At 38.2% G+C, this 20,300-nt stretch overlaps 1 protein-coding gene and 1 long non-coding RNA gene across 3 annotated transcripts in view; one reads left to right on the top strand and one right to left on the bottom strand.

Annotated features, from left to right (window-relative positions):
- atrnl1a (attractin-like 1a) overlaps positions 1-10,246 on the top strand; it is a 325,816-nt gene extending 315,570 nt beyond the window's left edge. For both annotated transcript variants that reach the window (XM_004553538.6, XM_004553537.6), the window contains one exon: positions 8,502-10,246. In XM_004553538.6, the coding sequence (XP_004553595.2) occupies positions 8,502-8,623 (122 nt within the window). In that variant the 3' untranslated portion in view covers positions 8,624-10,246. The remainder of the gene's footprint in view (positions 1-8,501) is intronic.
- LOC101487080 (uncharacterized) lies at positions 667-18,072 on the bottom strand. Its single transcript, XR_191247.3, has 4 exons — positions 18,054-18,072; positions 17,162-17,215; positions 10,275-10,406; positions 667-940 (listed from the first exon to the last, which is right to left on the bottom strand). It is a non-coding gene; the product is annotated as an uncharacterized LOC101487080 (long non-coding RNA).
- Positions 18,073-20,300: the final 2,228 nt, after the last annotated feature.

The following is a 20,300-nucleotide window of genomic DNA, read 5'->3' as shown; positions in this document are numbered from 1 at the left end:
ATAGCTACCTGTTAAAACTGTGTCTAGATAGGGACCCTCTGAGACTGCTTTCAAAAGTGAGCAAAAAAAAGTGCGTAAATTCTTGAATCCTTTGTTTAAATGCCAACATTTACAGCAGAAATCAACATCTTTAGGGCCTAGTCCCCAAAATGGTTTGGGTCTCTTTAAGTAATTACACAATGTTAGGGTATGTGAAACCAGGAAATGATCCCCTTGGTGTTCTTCAGTACAGGGCCCTGATATGTACATTTCTAACTCCAATAAAAATAATACCGTGAAAAATACTCAAATCGAGGCTTCTACATAAACATGTGAAATGTGTTTTCAAGCTATGTTCATGGATATACACAAAGAGCAATGCAAGCTGTTACATACTGACAGCTGGACTGATGAAAACAAGAATGCATTTGTTCTGTCAGACGTAAGAACAACAAGTGCAAAATGCAGCTGAAACTGTTTTTGTGTTGACAGGCCAAGATGTTTGTAACACTAGCTCAGCTCATAGAGTGAGACCAGAGGGGTATGCTAGAAAGAAAATGAATAGGTTAACAAGCTTTGTTGAGCCTAAAGCCAAAGTTTTTAGTGTCACAACGATGGCTCTCTTTACCTGGTTAGATCATGATAGACATAAGCTGCACGGAGCAGATCAGATTTAGAGCTTTGGTTTAAAATCCACAGGAAATGCCATGTTTTCACAGATTCTTTTATTTATACTATGCGTTAAGTGTTGTATAGACTCTTTGCTGTAGGAATATGTTTTATACAATGATCTCGTAAAGAATGTTGTCACAGGACTGCATTACAGTAATGGATGCCCCATCAAATTCACCCCCAGAGCAGAGTGTACAATGGTCAGACATTATTAAATGTTAAGGTTTATGACAGTACAAAGACAAGTAAGGCTTTTTAGGAAGGGATGCCAGGAGAAGGCCTCTTCTCTCTAGAAACAACACAGGAGCACAGTTTAGTTTTACAAAGTTGCATCTGAAGAAACCACAAAAGCTCTGGAACAATGTCCTTTGGACAGATGTGACCAAAGTGGAGCTTTTTGACTATAAAAGATAAGTTTGTTGAACAAAGCCATATGAAAAACTGTCGAGGGTAATGATTTAGACTTGTTTTGTAGTTACTGGATCGGGTACACTTTGCATTCACCTTAAACTCATCTGCATACCAAAGTATCCTGGAGTCAAATACTGGGCCGTCTCTCTGACAGTTCGACTCAGTCATGCAATGTGACACTGATCTGTGACACTGTATTTTACTATCACCACTGAATGGAGCAGAGCTTTACAGTCACAGCAGTGCAAACTGTGTATCACACTATTATAGAAATCTTCCTGTTTTCAGTTGGCAATGCAGAAAATGTATCAACGTTTATATGCTTGATCCTCATCTGCTGCCAAGTCTCTTTTACATTGCTCAAACTACAGCTAATAGAGAAGAGATTAGAAAATTGATCAGTTAGAATGGTATGCTATTTATCACTAACAGCCTTCAATGAATAAAATTGATGCCTGATTAAAGCGAGATTAAATTAAACACATTTCCATGTCTCCTTTATTAGGCGGGAGGGTGTGAGACCCAAAACCAAGTAAGCTTTACCGTTTATAGTTGTGACTAAACATTAGCACCAAAAGGACAGAATAGAAAAATAAATATTAAGCCAACTTTTATTTATTTTTAATTTACATGCTGTTCTTATGAAAATAGATTTAAGAGAGAAAAGTGAGCTCTCTGTGTTTTGGGCTTCAATGCTAATTGTTCTTAAAGATTTTTAAAGAGCGAGACAAAATACTTCTTGGATCTTATTCTATACCCAATGATTAGATTTCTATCGACCTCATTTAACTGTCTGGCTATTATAAATAAGCACATTTCTCAACATGAATTTTTATAAGCAGACTGAGTGTCCTAAAAGGATTGCTGTAGCTGTATTGTCCTTTTCTTCCACTCTGTGAGTTGACCTCTTCAAACCCTCCTCCCTACACCCCCACTGTCACCCTCTGAGTGTCAGACTTGAGAGCTGCATGACAGGAAATGGAGGGCAAAGCTTGGAAACTCAGCTCCATTGACCCAGAATGGATCTCCAATACTTTGATCCTCTCCATCTTTGAAACCATCTAACCCACTGGGATACGCCCTCCTGTCACCCCCCACTCCTCCATCTGTCTGCTTGTTGACTTTTACCCATTGTGTGGCATTTACACACAAACAACTCCTGTATTTATTGTGCAGGTTTGAATGATGAAGTCTTAACCCTTATCTTGTTTTTCCTTTGCCACTTGCCTTTTGTTTTGCTCCAAAATGCGGGCGTACTATTAAATTGATGGACATCAGTTTAGAAGTGTATACGGATCAAGTAAGAGATTCAAGGTCTTGCTGACTTTATAATTTTATCAGATACATTTAAAAGAAAAACGCAGCAAAGGAAAGTCGAGGCAAAGTCAGCTCCCCAATGAGCACCACTGCTTGAATTCATGTAGCCACTAAAATGACTGCTTTTCAACTTTAAAGACACATGGTTTTGGTTGTTTTGTTTTACTGTTGGGCATACTGGTCTGCCTTTTTGTCCTCTTGGCTCTAATACACTTAGAGATATTTAAATGTAAATTTGTGCACTTCAGATCTCTTAGCAGGCGTGAAGAAATCCACCACCAAATGCTGTCATGTACTATTAATGTAAAGCATCCTAGATATCTGAATCCCAACATGTGTACTTCAAAGCCACTGTAGCTATGTGTCATGTTTACTGAAATCTGTGTTTCGTGGATCTATTAATATTTGAATATCAGTATGTTGCTGTTTGACTGACTTTAATTTACGTTGGCTTCATTGAATGCTGATAGCTCTGTTCTTCTGTTTACCACTGCTCTGCATCCTCAGCACGCTTCCCACTTTCATTCAAGGGGAAACACAAAACCAAGCTTTGATGTTTCTTATATAGGAGGGCCTCACTGTGAGTTTTGTGACCAGGTTAGCAAGCAGGCTCCGCCTGTCACAGATGTTTTCCAGCTGCAGTCCCAGTTTTCCACATCGGGTCTGTGTCGATATGTGTTCCTGGGGAATTTTGTCTCCTGCTAATGACCCTATTAGTACATCAGGAGTTGGAGGGGTCTGTGCATGTTAGGGGGGTGAGGTGGGGTGGGGGGATTAATGATGCGTCAACTCACCTGACAAAACAATCACGTTAATGTGCTCTGTTACCACGGCAGCAAATGAGCACTTGCACTCACCTGCAGCATGATTTGATTACTTTTGACCAATTTAATTTTGCAAATGGAGATGTGTGTGTTCACCTGGAAAAATCAACACAATTATGATGGCAATTTGTCAGAGGTGAAAGCTTTTTTGATGGAGGAATATTCAGATATCACGTTAGAAAATTAATTCGGTTTGCTTTTTCACTCTGTGTGATCTTTCATTGTGAGGCCATGTGTTTGATAATGTGCAGATGCAGTGCATGTATGTAGGTAAATGAAAATGGCTCAATGTTCCACAGAAACATTACATTCCTGCTGCATGTGTCTTTTTATAAAGTTCTTGTGGTAAGCAAATAAGTTGCAAACAACCAGGTAACAAACCTGTGACAGCAGATTTAGGAAATGTGAGAAATGCCTCTTATTATCTGTTGTGCTCATGTTTTTCATTTGATTATTTATCAAACACTTCTAAACCCTCAAGTTTCTTTTCTCTTCTCATTGAGGGGAATTTAATTTAACTTCCTAAGACCCGAACTCTTCCACGGCATGCATTTTTAATTTCTCTTTGATATTTGGGCATATTGGGACCCGATGAATGTAAAAACAAAGAATTACCAGATTTTTTTTTCTACCTGATTTTTGTTTCTAAGAAAAATGAGAGCCATATATGAGGACATTCGTTTAAAATTTCAATAGAACAGTAGCAGTATACTGAACGACACAGGAAATCATTCCTGCCTGTGGCCATCTCCCTGTACAACGCATCCACTTAACACACTGTTTGCTGCTACAACTACACATGTTTCTTTTCCAAATATTTATTTATAAGTGACTTATGTATGTATGTATGTATGTATGTATGTATGTATATATATGTATATATTGTACTATTCTTAGTTAGCATATTGTCTGTCTTGTCTTAATGTTGGTTTATAATGGAGCACTGTAACAAAAAATAATTTCCCCCAGGGATCAATAAAGTATTCTGATTCTGATGATTCTGATTCTGATAATGTCCTCATAAGTGGATATCAGTAGGGTTGGGTATCGTCACTGATTTCTAGAATCGATTTGAATCAGGGAAATTTTGCCTTAGACAGTCAGAAATATTATAATTCAGTTCATGCAGCATTACATTTCCATATTTTTATATCTATAAAAAGAAAGCTGACACTTGCCAGATTTTATCAAATGCCTTTGTGTCAAAGTAACTGAGGATAAAACTGAGGCGATTTTCCTGGCCTGGGATTTTATAAAAATATTCTGCAGTAGATCAAAAACGAAAGAAAACCCTTAATCAACATATGAACATTACCTGCTGCTGAAGTGAAGCAGAGCAAAGTTACAGAGATTTGATTAGAGACACACCTAAGAGTTTTGCAATTTTGCATAGTTTAAAGTTTAAATTTGTTCAGTATTGAACAGCAGAAATTAGGCTTTCTTTTCGGAAGTAAGTAAAAGAAGAAAAAAAAACAGCGGCCGATAGCGCTGTAAACAACGGTAGACTTGTGCAACAAGCAGGTGAATAATGCAGAAAACAGAGATTTTTAGACGGGAAACTGTTCTTGAAGTACACAGAGAGAGAGAGAGCTGTGCATGAAGTGTGATTTTTATCGTGGTGGAAGCAAAACAGCAAAAGTCAGAGGGAATTCATGACGATGTTTATGTGAAGCGTAGTTTGGATCTTCTTTTGCAGTCAATATTGTTTGGAGAGAGATAAAACCTGCAGCTTTAGAATCAGCGCAAAAAGGGCATCAACACAAAGCGCGAACCCGCCGAAACATCAGAATCAGTGAGCTGTCGGCTTTCAGCCCCGACCGTGTCCGTGCCTTCGGGTGAGAAATGCGACATGTCACTGATTCTGATGCGTCGGCGGGTCCGCGCTTTGTGTTTACGTCTTTGTGCAGAATCCGTGTTCCTGCTATCATTTACCGTTTTAGCTGTTTGGTGGTTGTTGAAATTTTGTGAGGTTTAACCTGAGATTCTGGCGTTTGGGGCAAAATAAATTTATATTGAAAAATCGATTCAGGATTTTAATGAATCAATATCACGTTATCCAAGCCAGAATCGATTTTAATCAATAATCAAAACCCACCCTTTGATATCAGGCCCCTGTAGAGTATTTTGGTCTAAATAACCCAAAATGTGATGTCCACATATGTGGATGCCAGGTCATAGGAGGTTAATGCAATAAATATATCTTTTTGCTGTCCCAACAATCTATGAAGCCTTAAAGGATGTGAAAGGAGTTGTTTAAGCTCTTTTGTTGAGGTTAAAGACTTCTCAGATTTAAATGAATTAAAGAATACTGGAATCTGTCTTTACTATATTCAATAAATATTGTTTTAAAATTCCAATTTAAGAAAAAGAGGAAAATCCAAGCACACAGCTCAGCGTTATCAGTGGCACTGCATAGAATAAGCATACAAGCAATGCAGCAATAGCATGGGCGTGTATTTACTCCACAGACATGCAGAGAATCTGCAACAATCCTTGCTGGAGTTTAAAGCAAATTACAAATTACCAAAAGTCCAAGACAAGCCAAATCCTGTATGTATGGTCGCCAAACAAGCATACCTATGAAACTATTGCCAACAAAAAACAAAGAGCCGTAATGAACCATATTCCGACACACCATGTGCTGCTAGCTGATCATCTGCCTCCAATGTTTTTTGGAAGAACAGAGCACATTACCGCTCGCTGCCATGTTTGCTTGTGTCAGAACTTGCAAAATACTCATAATACTGTGCACAAGTGAATGCACACTTAAATGCATAAACTTGCAGAGTCATGTACACACTGTCACGCACTGTGTAATCAGCTTTCCCCTTTCCACCCACTGGAGAAAAAAAAAAATCCCAAGAATCACTTGAGTGTGAAATGCTGAAAACATCCTGCATCCAAATCATATCAAGAGCACGGCAGATTCCCTTTGCTATTTGCCTGTTTTGTTTATTTGGCTCCTGCATGCCGGCAGATTGAGCACTTGTCGTAATGACCATGCATTGTCAGGCCCACGGTTGTCGGCAGGGAGAGGACTGGCTGTATTGACAAAGCTGCCATGACTCTAAAACCACATTAACAGTACAACTGCCAAACTAACACAATGCTCCGAGGCATCTGATGCTTGGTGCATCCATCCTGATGTCTGTAAGCCCTGCTGTGGAAACCGTGGCAAACTTCACTCACAGAAGATGTTTTTAGAGGTGTGACATCCTGATGGATGGTGAGAGGGAGACAGAGGGAAAAGAAGGAAAAGAGACACAATGGCGGGAAGATATACTTCACTGACCTGAGCGCTATCCCCGCTGCCTCCTACTGAGTTCAGAAAGATGTTGATAAAACATTTTTTGGATGTTGTGAAGAGGTGCCTATTGAAAAGATGATGCATCGCCACATGCTAAGGAATTTCACCTTGATGTTTTCTCCCATAGGGCCAGATTCACTAACTCGTACCACCAGCACCAACTAGCATTAGATATCGTTCTATATTTACAAACAGAGTGCAGTGATGGACCCTCTGTCAAACGCATCAGGTTCCTTCCTCAATGCACAAAATATAAGATGGAGAATATTTAACTTAAGCAAACAAATTGATTTACTAACATTTGTGCCACACAATTTACATAATTGTGCCAACATTTATCAGATATTTTCAATTACTGAAGCCGGTGTTCATTAAAACGACTCTCTCTGCCAGGCTACATTTAATTACATTAAATGTAGGCCTACATGCAACATACGTATGACCTATATTTATATGTTACTGATTACAATTAACAAGCTGTGCCTTTCTTGTTAGTAAATTACCTGCAGCTGAATATCATCTCTTAGTTTGTGACCTAAATTGCACAGGTCTTGGCAGTTACATTGAAATGAACTCTGACTTTATTTTGAAAACAGCAAAACTTTTGTAAATTACCTGCAAAACTAACCACAACTATCATTACTATTTCTAGATTGTGCTCACATGCCAATTTGCCCCATCTAGTAAATCTGGCACAGCCTCTTTACTTTCATCTGTCCTATTGTTTATTTTTACCATCAGTAATAGTTTAATATTAACATTACTGGAAATCATCCCTGAGAGGGTTGCATCAGGAAGTACTTCTGGCATAGAAATTTGCAGAATACTATGCAGATTCATCTGCTGTGGCCAGAAAGAAGCTTTATTAACATTATTAGATAAAAGAAATAAATCACAGTCCTCCTTTCACTTTGGGGGTCACCACAGCATCTATTTCCATCTAATCGTATCTGTAGCATCCTTCTCTGTTACACCAAGCCTCTGCACATCCTCCTTCACTACATCCATTCAACATCTTTTGTCCAATATAACTATTATCCCTCCTGTGCAAACCAACCCTCATGCCCAAACCATTTCCAAAACACTTGACTTGAGCTGTCTCGCTGATATACCCACTTCTGTTCTTGTCCATTCTGGTCATTTCAACATCTTCAGCTGTGCTACCTTTAGCTTGGCCTTCTGCCTTTCTGTCAGTGCGACTGTGAATATATGAAAGTCCAAACGAGGATAAAATAGCACTTCTCTGATCAAACTCAAAAGATACAAACAGGGACTTGCTTTTCTAAGGACTATAAAAATAGAAGGTACAAATTTAGATCCTTGCAGAACTCCACTTTGAACTCCACAATTTAAGCACTGAAAATAATTACTGGATATGGAAAAGATTTAACCATGTGAGGTATAAGTTATCATTGGTGACAGACCCAACTCTCCTTTACTGGCTATAATGACATTTTTAAAAAGAATGTCTTTTCAATCAGTCTTGTCTTGGCAGGATGTGTTCTTACAAATGAAGATATTCTGCATTTAAAAAAAAAAAAAAAAGAATTTTAGCCCTCTCTCTTTTAGGGACTTCTGAAAAAGGGTTATTTTCAATTTTGGTAACAATTAGCTGTTTCTAGCTGCTTGTAGATAAGGAAAGACACTATGCCACTTTACTATCTAGAGAGATAATCAACCATGTCAGTTGCAACATGTATCCACCCTTTCTTGGTGTGAAGTGATATTCTACGATAAATGTATCAATGTTTTGTACTACTTGTCTACATCCCTTTAATTATTTCTGTATAAGGACAAACATGGGTTTATAACAAATAACACAGGCACGTATAAAAATCTACTCTCAAAAAGTGGTCGTAGTTTTACCTTGATCAAGCCGTATTTATCTCACCTCTGTCACATCACACTTTCAGTAAAATTTGAGCCCATCTAAAACAGCATAATACTGCCCATCTTTCACTGATTACCCTATTTTGTCTCTGGGATTGCAGGTATCGCCATAGCCAGTGCTCTGGTCGACACGTCACAGCAGCGAGTGATGGACTTGAAAGAAAGAGCCCTGGGTCTGAAGCACCGCAAACACATTGTGCACCATCAAGGGACCTGTGTATGAACTATGTGCCCTCAACGAGGTACCACCGCATCCAAAACGTCCAAAGGGGAATTTCACTGGACACACTATTTTTGACTTTAGACACAATGGAGAATTGTGAACACAAAGGCAAAGCCTGCAAAAAAATAGGGTTGGATGATCCTTGACCTTAAAGTGGTTTGGAAAGAGGACGGATATGGATTGAAGCATACAGATGGGGCGAAACTACTCTCTTCACAGGCACCCAAAAGGGGTAAATGGTACTTGTAGTCATATTCTTCCTTGGACCAGATACAAGGTTTTTGTCATTGTCCCTCGTCTGTATATTTTCAGAGAAGTACTTGCAAAGTGAGAATGTCTCTCCACCACAGCTTTCTTTGAAATTTGCCACGAGGAGCTGGCAGACCTTTTCCATTTTCATGCCATGTGGTTTTGTCTCTCCCGGGTTCTACAGTCTGCCATATTGACAGAGAAAATAAAATAGAACTTGTTTTTCACCAAACAAAACTAAATGACTTTGACCTCCAGTCAAAAGATATTGATAGTTGATATAAAGTCCTCCTGATTTACAAACCCAATGAGACTCAGGAGCAAAACCAGTAAAGAAGAACACCGATTTAACTAGATAATTGCAAAAGTCTTTAGTTGGCGGAGGTCTATTACAATGATTCACTAGAGGAAAAAGTTTAATTTGCTAATTTTGAAGTTGTGAATTCAAAGAAATGCATTTTTGCTATGAAGCTCATTGGATGCAAGTAAAAAAAAAAAGTGTTTTATGAAATGTGTGTGGTTTGTTTTTCCCTACACAGTTGAAGTTATAGGTTTTAATATCTGCTCAGGTCCTCTGTGATGAAAAAGGTCCATTATCTGTAGCTCTGGGCCTTATATACACACATTTGTATATGCACTATAAGTGAAATGCTTTACCCGTACATTAGAACCCTCTGTGGAATTTTATTATGCAACTGATCTTCCAAACATGATGTTTATTCTGGGCTGCGATGTAACCTCAAGGTCGGTATCACACACAAACTACTGATGGTGTTCATATGCCTTTTTTATTTTTTCATTACTGTGAAGCTACCATATACATCCTCCCTCGTGATATTTCAAGTCTGTTTATCCGTAACACAAACTTTAATATAACACATCTCAGTATATATTATTTATTAAAAATGCAAAATGCGGTTTAACATTTTTTAATTAACTCACAAATGTTTGTTTTTGTTTTCTTTTTTTAAACAGAAACTGTAGATAATTAATTTTATAAAGGAAGTCTGTGCAGTAATCACATTTCTTTGCTTGTGCCCTCAGTGTCTTTATTCATTTCTAACTCTTTATTTTGTACATCACAGAACGTTTCATGTGATGTTAAGATGCTTTCCCTTTATCTCTCGTATCAAACCTCCATTTAATGTTGTAAAGTCACCTTTATCAGCTGCACTGCATACAAAGTAACATGATGTCTTTGATGCACATGTATTACCTACTGTTTTCTTTCAGGCATTTTGATGTAATTTTGCACCAATTTGTTGCTGAGATTTGGATTTACAAAGGGCAGCTCACCACCGTGTATTTGTCCATATGAGCATTAAATCTGCACATTTACAATTTCAAAAGAATAAATGCTTCTTTGTGTTGATATTCAGTCTGAAACTGTGTGTACTGTTACCTCTGGTGTTGGGAAACCGCATTGATTGGTGTTCTCAGGATGTCAGTCAGGTCAAATGACAAGATCAGCCAGAACTACAGACAGTGTCATCCAACACTGTTTCTAGAGTTACACAACGACTCTCACAGCATCCTGTGAAACAGAGTAAAGTTAACGTTACTTTAAACGTAATGTATCGCAGAAAGATGGTGTTGAATTTCCACGATTTCCATGTGCTATCAACATCCTAGGTATCTAAAGCACCCCTGCTTTACTAATATGTACCAAATCTAATTATTAAAGGCTTCGTTAAGTTAGAAATGCTTTTTATAAAGTGGATTCCACAGGTGTACCTAATATAGTGGCCACTGAATTGTATCCTGTTCACTTTCTGTTCTCTGTCTCTGTTTTATAATGTCCCTGGTTACAACCATCACTGCCTCCTATTTGTCATAATGTGTGTGCAAAGGGGGGACATCGAGAACAAGCACTTCCATTACATTTCTCACCATACAAGCCAAATGACCTGTTTAATATACAAATTAAACAATAACTACATTCCATCCATGTGTACCTCCCTGCCAGAGCATCACAGTAAGATGTTGTTTAATAAAACCTGGATATGGCTCAACATTTGTACAAATACTATCGTTTTAAAATAAATCCATGTCTCCTTCTGCTGCACTCATAAATGGCTCCTGTATGCTTTTAAATCGACTATATCCCTTTGTCATAAAGCGGTGGGGGTTGCTTGTTGAGGTGATCCCAGAATCTTCTGAATTAGACACTCTTATGCAAATGTGGGGCTCTAAACAGAAGAAAATGCCAAAATATATCCTTTCTAAGGAAAAGCTGTGGGGGATCTAGTGGCTACACTGCTCTAATGCCTGGATGCATTTCAAGATCATTCACAGTCTGTAATACAGAGGTAAAGACATCCAGTTAAACAATGTTTTCATGTCAGTAATCATTTATATATTCCTTCTTTTACCTTAAAATAACCTTAAGAACTACCAGTTTATTCCACTGGGCATTTCTTTCATGTTTTTTAATGTCATATTTATGTCTAATCAAACAACTACATTAGGGTGTACATCTTAATTGGAGCTTAATTGCAGAAAACTATGAACAAAGGCGTAATTGTTATATTAATAGAAGCAATTTAACATGCTGTTTGACTGTTTCCTTTTAAAATCTCATCTGGAACTTGAAAGCCCTCTGAACATTACATTGGGTCAACGCTGCTGCTGTCACCACCATTAGTGACCAAGAGGAGATAAGTGCTCCTTTTTATGCTCTTAGCTCACTGTATTTTCTTCCCTCAAGATAAAAGGCTACAGTATTTAACATTAAGTGGATTGCTGGCATCTCCACTCCACTCAATACCCAAACGTCAGGGGCAGCAGGAAGTGGTTCACTTTCCCTTTTATCTTGATCTGAGATGTTTTTGAACTGGTTCTGAGTATGAAGAGGGCCTGTGTTTTTAGGGTAAAGTCAATGTAAGAAGCTCAATAAATGACTGACATCCCCCACCACGACAACACGCATTACCAAACAGAATGCAAACATGCAAAGTGTCTCAAGAAAGAAGGGACACCTGTCTAAGCAATAGCTTTCTGCTACTCTTAAGCTCAAACTGCTTTACAACTTATACATGCAATTTACCTGTCATACACCCAGGAGGATAAGATGGGTAGGAAAACAGACAACAAGAAAACACATATAATGTATTCTTGAATATATACATGCACAGTGACTTAATTACCAGTGAATAATGATTATACGCCATCTGATTATATGCAACACATGTATTCTCAGGTTATATTTCACACCTAACAGAAGACAAATGGAACTAAAAGCTGATCCACATTTTGACATTTGGCTACACAATACCATTGGTACTTCACATATGATTTGACATTGAATACATTATAGAAAACTGCCACAACTATCATGTCAATTATTATTAAGATAGCTCTCTGTCACTCACTGATGACATCAAAGGACTGCTATCAGCATGCCAGTAACAGAAGGTTTTCAGTAACAGAGCCTTTTTAGCATCATTTAGGGTGTCATTGGATAGCCCAAAGTGATGATTAAAAGGGTTAAGGATGCAATGTATTGATAACAGCCTCCTTTTTGAAGCCAACTACAACTGCTAGTCGGCCTCACAGCTGCTCAATAAATGACTGTTCGCCACGGTCCTTGAAAACTGAGGTTATCCAATTATATCTTGATGCATCCTCAATTATCCAGGTAAGTAAATCCCAAAAGGTTGATTCTGAGCATCTTGACGTAAAGTTTTCAGTGGTAGAAATGTTTCTTCACTCATCCAAGTGGCTTGTTCAGTCTCGGCTGACTGCGGGTTTCCCCAATCTTATAAACAGTACATTTCCATAATTACTGAAACCAGCCCACTGAATGAATGCGCTGTGAGGTCAGTTCCTTGATCATTAATATGCAAATTTTCATGACCATTGATCAACAACCATTGATCAAAGACCACTGATCAAAGGCCATGAGTACCATTCACAGAGAGTTGGGGAATGGCTGCAATCACAGCATTGTAAGATGGTGAAAGTAGCCTTAGGCCTCCTCGATTCAGAGATGGTCTTTCCCCTCGCATGTTTCTGTGGTTTCTTGTTTTCAGTGTGCTTCAAACCCAAAAACACGATGTCCCAGCTATAGCAGCCGGATAGCATAGTGGTAAGACCACATGTGTTTCGCGTGGGGTTCGCAAGTTTGATTCCTGCCTTGTGCATCTGTATCCAGTCCTGTATCCCCATGGCTAAAGATTGATGAATTACAATAGACATGCTAGGGCAAGGGGGAGTCAGGACAACAGGTCGGGGGGGAGATATGATCACCCACCAGTGGATGAGGTTAGCCAACTTCGGGGCCTTAGAGGTGGTAGTTATATTATTAGTTTGAGTCCTATTTGTTACTACAATACCTCCCAAACATGTGCTCTTGATGCTCAAGCTTAAATATGATAACTTATCATTAAAAAAAAACTGCTACTACTTAAATCCCCTTTGTTAACTTTTCAGTTTTATGTCAGAGATGATTTTCAGCTCGGTGGAGATAAAGTTTCTAATTTAGAAAGCTCAAGGTCTAAATTTAAGACATAAGTAGAACATTTAGTCTGAAATGAGTCTTCTATTAAATTAGCAAAAATCAATCACACATCACCTCTGCCAAGTCTGCATTTTGTCACATACACACACAGTCTCTGTTAGGAGCCTAGTGCACACAGTGCAACGCTCTAATACAATGTCCTCGTGTCCTTTTCAGAACATGTTAAGTAATAAAACTGATTACTTCTTAAGGTCAGAACTCTGGTTTTTCTCTTTTCTCCTTCAGCTTCCCCATCTCTCACTTCTGTCTCAATGCACCATCTCTGCTGCCCTCTTCCTGCCTCCTTTCTCACATCCGCTTGGCGTCACCTCCTTCTTGTTGAGGACTCAGGGTCAGCTGAGCCACATCCTTGTGATTAATGCCCCGTCCAGACCTCAATCTTTATGCCATTACGGGCCAATTGTGGCGGGTAATTCGGGCCACAGTCTGAGGACGAGTAACCGAGTCAGGCAGATGAGGGTAGGGGGTGGGTGGGGAGTGACGAAGGATTACAAAGCACACTGCTGTCCTCTGTCCACCTCCCTCCACACACACATAGGCGTGCGCGCACACACACACACAACCAAACCAGCGACCAGCCAGTAAGTCAGCCAGCCTCAGTGACGCTGTGAAGAATGTTGGCCCTGTCAGCGTCGTCCTTTACTCAATACCACCACGCACTGCTCTGTCATAAGTGGCCTTCTGCACTAACAAAGAGAGTATTTTTCCCCCCTCACCACACAAAGTGCAATGATGTGGATGAAAGAGGAGTGAAGCTATTGATGCACTATATCAGCTTAATTTTGTGAGCAATAACCAGAGAGACAATAAACAGGAGGGTCAGCTGACAGGTCGAGGTGACCGGTTTCCTGCTTTGTCAGAGTTTAACTTCAGAAAGAAAACATTTTGTGTCATCGTGTAATCTGTGTTCCCTCTTGTTCTATCAGTTTGTCACCCAGACTGACTTTATGTAATTATCTAAAGTTATTCAAACTTTTCTCTAAATAAAAAAGCTAAGTTAAAAAAAGTTCAGCAAAACCTTGATTTCATCCTTTATGTTTAGATCAAACAGGTTTCTTCAATATGCTTATAAAATAATCCCTGTTTTGCATTTGTCTACAGCTTTTACGATTTTATTTAGCAAGGTTAAGGCATTTGAGAAATGTGAACTTTTTGTAGTGTGCCATCCCATATGGAAAAGAAATAGAAAAAACGTATAAAAGACTTGCATCAGATGTGGCCTACTTCATATAGTGAATCATATAAGGTTTATATGATTTACTCATGAAAGTGGCCACTTTCATATATTGTTTTAGTAAGTATACAAAACATACAAGTTTCATTTATATAATTTCTCTAGGGATCACTATTGCATGCTTTTCATACAAGTTTCACACAAGACAGATACAAACTTTATAAGATTTATATACTTCTGTTCCATATGAGGTAGCACCATATGACGATCCCATGTACCACCTGTCTTCTCAAATCTGCTCTGTTTACACTCAAATCTGCCTGACAGAAGAACAAGCCACAGCATTATGGTCTGTGTAGGTTCTCAGTCATCCAGGACATGGTAGTCTAAGAGCTTGGGAAAAAAGTGGTACAAAAGGGTAACCGTGGAACATGCAAAGAGGAGGCTATTAAGCAGTAGAGAGTAAGACACCCAATATCACGGCAAAGCATGTCATAGGCACGTCTCTTAAGCGTGAAATGAACACATATGCTTCAGTTGCAGATTATATTTCAGTAAAACAAAACTTCAAATCTTATTCAAGCCAACATGAAAATAGTCATAGGAAAGCATAAACAGACTGAGGAGCTTGGGGAAAAAAACGACTGGACTTCTAAGTTTCTTGAACAACAGAGCTCTGGTTCTTTAGACTACCATGCCATGGATGAGACTGAGAACCTACACAGACACATTTAAAGAGACATTACTAACACATTTGCATATAAATACACACCAGCCACCTAGCTTTATTGTTTCTGGCTTAAAAGGAGCTTCGAATTTATACCTTCCTTGGTGACTAGTGGCTTGTTGGCTTTAAATATATTATCTCCCTATGCTGGTACTGCGACTTAAGCATGCGTGTCCATTTCACTCTTAGGAGAGACAAAGCGTGACATGTACACAACGAGCCAGCGTGTCTACTGAATACTGAGGAGTCTAATGAGGTTTAATTAAAATGCGCCACCATAAAGTTTTGAGATCAAGAATTCTTACACTGTATTGTTGCAGAGCTGTTAGAATTGTTCTCGTTTTCTTGGTTTTAGTTTCAGTTAATTTGCTTGTTTCCCCTTTAGATTTTGATCTTTAGTATTTATTAATTTCTCTTTTAGCTTTTTTCTAATACTATAGTTCTGCGTATGTTAGATGCAAGGTGTAGAAAGAATTTGTATTACACACTTGTATGAAGGCCTGTTAATTCACTGTCATGGCATCCACTGATGCCCCCTCAGACTGGTTGTGTTTACCAACACAGCCAAGACAAAGACCAAAACAAGGACAGTTTATATACACTTCTATTTATTTTTGGAAACCAGGGGGTATTCTTTCTTTTTATCATGACTCTAGTGTCAACAAAAATTGTACTAAAAAAACCTTTGAAGCTGCTGTGCATCTGCAAACCACTTTGCAACCCTTCTTGAAATTGCTGACTTTTACACTGTCATATCCATTTTAACTGATGCCTGCTCTGTGCTGATCTTGTTGCTGCCCCTCCCATCTTTATGTCTATGCATGTAGAAGGCAGTAGGTGCCAGAACAGAACATTTCTCCAAAATATAATATAGGTCAATAATACACATTACAATGTTCTCAAACCCCAGTGCCAAGTCCTAGAGGCCAGTCTGTGACTCCCTGGCAACCCCAAATCCTTGTGATCTCTAGCAACTAACGCAATGAAGGAGAATCCACATCTTTTTAACCAGCAAACTTGGTTGCCAGGTGGTCACTAAGTGGTCACCCACTGGTCTGTATAACTTGTGACTGGGACATGAGAAGACTGTTATTTGTTTTGTTATTTATTTACTTCTAATTATAAAATTATAAGTAAGTATACTTATATTAATAAATATTCAGGAGCATAATTCTCGGACCAGCCTACCTCGTATAACACCTGACTTAACACATGAGTTTATCAGTAGTTTGTTGACATACATTTTTTCTTCTTCTTCTTCTTCTTTTTGATCTCTTAAAATGTTTATTCACATCTCACTAACACACATTATTGGTTGTTCCGTCTTACAAGAGAATTAAATGAAGAAGAAAAAATTCAGACATTAAAGTTACAAACAAAATGACCAATTATACCGGGATTATAAAGACGCACAGATGATTACGACAAACACATCTATTATTATTCATAACCTATTTGTCACAGGGACATGAATTGACCACACAGGAGTTTACTGCACTGCAGTGCAATTCCCTCATGATACATTAATAGCTGATAATTCATGCTGGTGTCAGGAGACCCGGTGTGTTTATGTTAAGTTTTATGATCCTCTTATAAACTGCCCATTAATGAATAGAGCTTTTGTATCGATGAACTATAAAAATAGATAATATCAGGAGCCTTGTTATGAGTGTGAGCGAATGAGGCTGCAGGATGATTGTCAATTCTAACAATGAGTCTGGTTCAGGTTTATTCTGGTTATAATTCATATGCATCACCTATCTTAAAAGTTATTGATGCTAAAGTGAAAGTGTTTATTGTACCACAAATCTCTATAACATGTGTGCCTAGAGAAAGGAAGGGCAATGCAAGAGTGTGTAGAAACCTTACCTGTGTTGAACTCTGGAAAGGTCGAGTCAAAGAAGATTAAAATGTTATCTGGACCTATCAAGGTGGATGAGTTGGAAAACAAACAATCCAGTCAGTTCTTATGAATGCAGAAAACATAACCATCTGTAAACACGCTTTAATGCTGGTCATTTTCAACATGTGGTTGAGAGGGGATTGACTCCAATTTGGTGGCTACATGAACTTTTAGCACCTCCATGTTGGCTACATGCTTCATCTGTGGGGGTTGTACCTTGATCCTAACAAATGACAAATTCTGTGGCCACAAATCAGAAATCAGTCCAACAACTAGTAACTGTTTGAGAGATGAGGCTGAGATGGAGATCTACTTTGTCTCGAAATTAAAACATTTTTAAGAAGATCAAATCTAAACTGTAGTTTCAGATTTCATAGAACTTAATGACCTCTAAAAATGAAAAATGTCTGAGGAGGGTCAGATAGGACACCTCCTGTTACTTAATATATACAAAGATATTACAACCTGAGGGACAGAACTATTATTTAATGGGAAGCATCTTCATTTCATCTCAGCCAATATGACCAAGCAAATCTCATATAAGACTTTCAAACATTAAGGAAACACACAAAAACATGTGCAGAAAGCTTCTACACTAAAAGAACTTCCAAATGGCACCTAGCGAGGTAACCATGCAGATTTTGAAGCCAACATTCAAAATTTAGATTGTACCCATGGCCACACTCTAAAGTCAGTAACTATCATGCATTCTTTGTTTCTTCATTCAAAACAACACATTTTAGTTTACAGTAGGTTTATTGATTTGGACCTATTTGTAAGCGCATCCATTTAGTTTCCATATGCATTTATACCAATTCATTTCTTTTTTGCTTTGTGACTAATCATTGATTCTCTTACCTGCCATGAGCCCTGGGAGTTGCCAAACAAAAGATGGCAGCCAGGGTTTAAAGCACTTAAATACATAGAGGGGATGATTGGACCGCACCACCACTTCCTGCTGAAGGGGGAGAATGTGTATTTTCTTTGATTTAAAAAAAAGCTTTTGTATTTGATTCAATATTTGTCTTTAGGGTTTAGTGGTTTTGATTTTCTTCTTTGGTGTTTAATTTATTGACAAACTGGACTGTACTGCATCGTTTTTGTTGTTTACGACTGTGTTTTGTTTAGTTACCCCCTGTTGCGTCATAGTGGTCTGACCTGCCTTGTGTGTCATTTCCTGTTTAGATCGGTTATGTTTGGTTTGTCAAGTTCACAGTTTCGTTTTGTTTCTTTGACCTCTTTTATGAGCTCAACATTTATTGTTTTGTAAATATAACTTTTTGGGTTAAATAAATGAAAACCCTCTTTTTCTAATAAGTCCACAATGCAACAACTGCAAAAAGAAAGCAAACAATCACCTGGAAAAAAGCCATGAAATGACCACAACTACCATAATTATCAAGTCAAGTAAATTCTAAACACTCATTGAAAAACAAAAAGAAAAGTACAGAATTTGCCTGTGCAGTAATTCAAGCATGGTGTCAGTCCGGTCAGGCTAGGACGTCACGTCTAGAGGCAGATTTGCTCTGCCTACAGTTGCTGCAAATCTGCAAACTAATTTGCAAGGCATCTCTACACCGGCCATGTTATGTGCAGTTTCTGACTTAAACGCCATACCTGTTGTCACTGATGCCTCCTCTAATATTTGCTGGGTTTTGCTAAAACTCCCAAAATCTTACTAAATATATACAGTGTCACCTTAGATGGAAGTATTAACCTTCTTTTGAATATAGTGGTCCTATGTTTCATTTGTATTCTCTTAAAAACAAATCAGCATGATTCAAGATTTTGATGAAAATCTCTTGTGGAAATGACACCTTTGTATTCGCGCTAGGACCAAATTCTAGTTCACTAAAATACGCGGTCATTAATTTGATTTTGAGAGTCAATTCTTAACTAAAATGAGGTGAAGCTCATTCTTGTCGATTTTATGAATGATGAAATTTGCATCTATAGCCAACCACTGTTCTTATTCTAAAGTTATTCCATTTTACTGCACAGAAGCCAGGTGATGCCTGCTTGTGCCCCACAGCTTTAATCACAGCACATTCATGAATGGCGTTCCACAGTATGAAAAAAATGGCTTTAATGACTCTTAATAGGCTCAATTTCTGAATGTGAAACGTTGCCTGCTATCAAAAAGTCATATTTTCCACATTTACTGGATTTTATCATTTGATAGCTGTCTTTACAGTTTTGTTTGGAAGCTGCAGGTGGAGTGGGGACTAATTTTAGGATTGTATGTCATGTATTTGTGTGACTATTTTATAGTCTATATTGTGACTTTCAGATTCAGCACCACCTGCCCAGGGGCTCGTCCATGTAAAGTAAACTGGGTAGAAAGAGACTTACAAAGGGGAGCTATAAGGTTGAGATTTATTATTTTAATTGGTACCATTCCAACATGTTAGATTTTGGTGCTTTGGTGTTTTCATTAAACATAGACTTTTGTTTTTAAGCATGTCTCACACCTCAGTAATCCACACTTCTCCTCCAGGAAGTAGAAAGAAAATGTCACTTTTAATTGTGTTATCTGCTCTTTGTACCCCCTCAGGGTGGAACAGAAGCAAAGACAGGTTTGTAAAGTGGACAGAACTGAAGGGTAAAGTATGTTTTTGGAACAAATTAAGTCTTTCCACTTGAGGCTGCCATATTAATTACATCATTGCAGTTATTCTACTGTATATTCTGCTTGATTCTCGGACATCGAAAACGTCAATGCAAGACTAATCTTTGAAGGAAATCTGAATTGCCAGGGTGAAGAGAAACAGCCAGTATGATTCAACTTGTTTCTTTTTCCACAAATGGACTCCAGATGAAACAGATTATAAAATAAATAAGTTAACCCAATAGAAAATGAATGTAAGCAAACCTACAAACAGTAACAGATCTGGAATCCCCACTGTTCTTTTACCATATAAGTGAAACAGCCTTTATTTTAAACTGATGTAAAACAAAAACATCAGTTTGTTCTACAAAATAGATTTTTCACTAGATTTGCAAAGTAACTGGTACAGTAACCTAGATAATAAAGTATAGTTTAACAGGGATTTTGGAGGTTGTGCATGGTGGACCTCGACAGCAGAAAGTGGATTAGCACGCACA

The sequence above is a fragment of the Maylandia zebra genome, linkage group LG13, assembly GCF_041146795.1.
Source record: "Maylandia zebra isolate NMK-2024a linkage group LG13, Mzebra_GT3a, whole genome shotgun sequence".
Taxonomy (NCBI): domain Eukaryota; kingdom Metazoa; phylum Chordata; class Actinopteri; order Cichliformes; family Cichlidae; genus Maylandia; species Maylandia zebra.
Note: the sequence above shows the minus strand (reverse complement) of the source record. Positions and strands in the feature narration are given on the sequence as shown.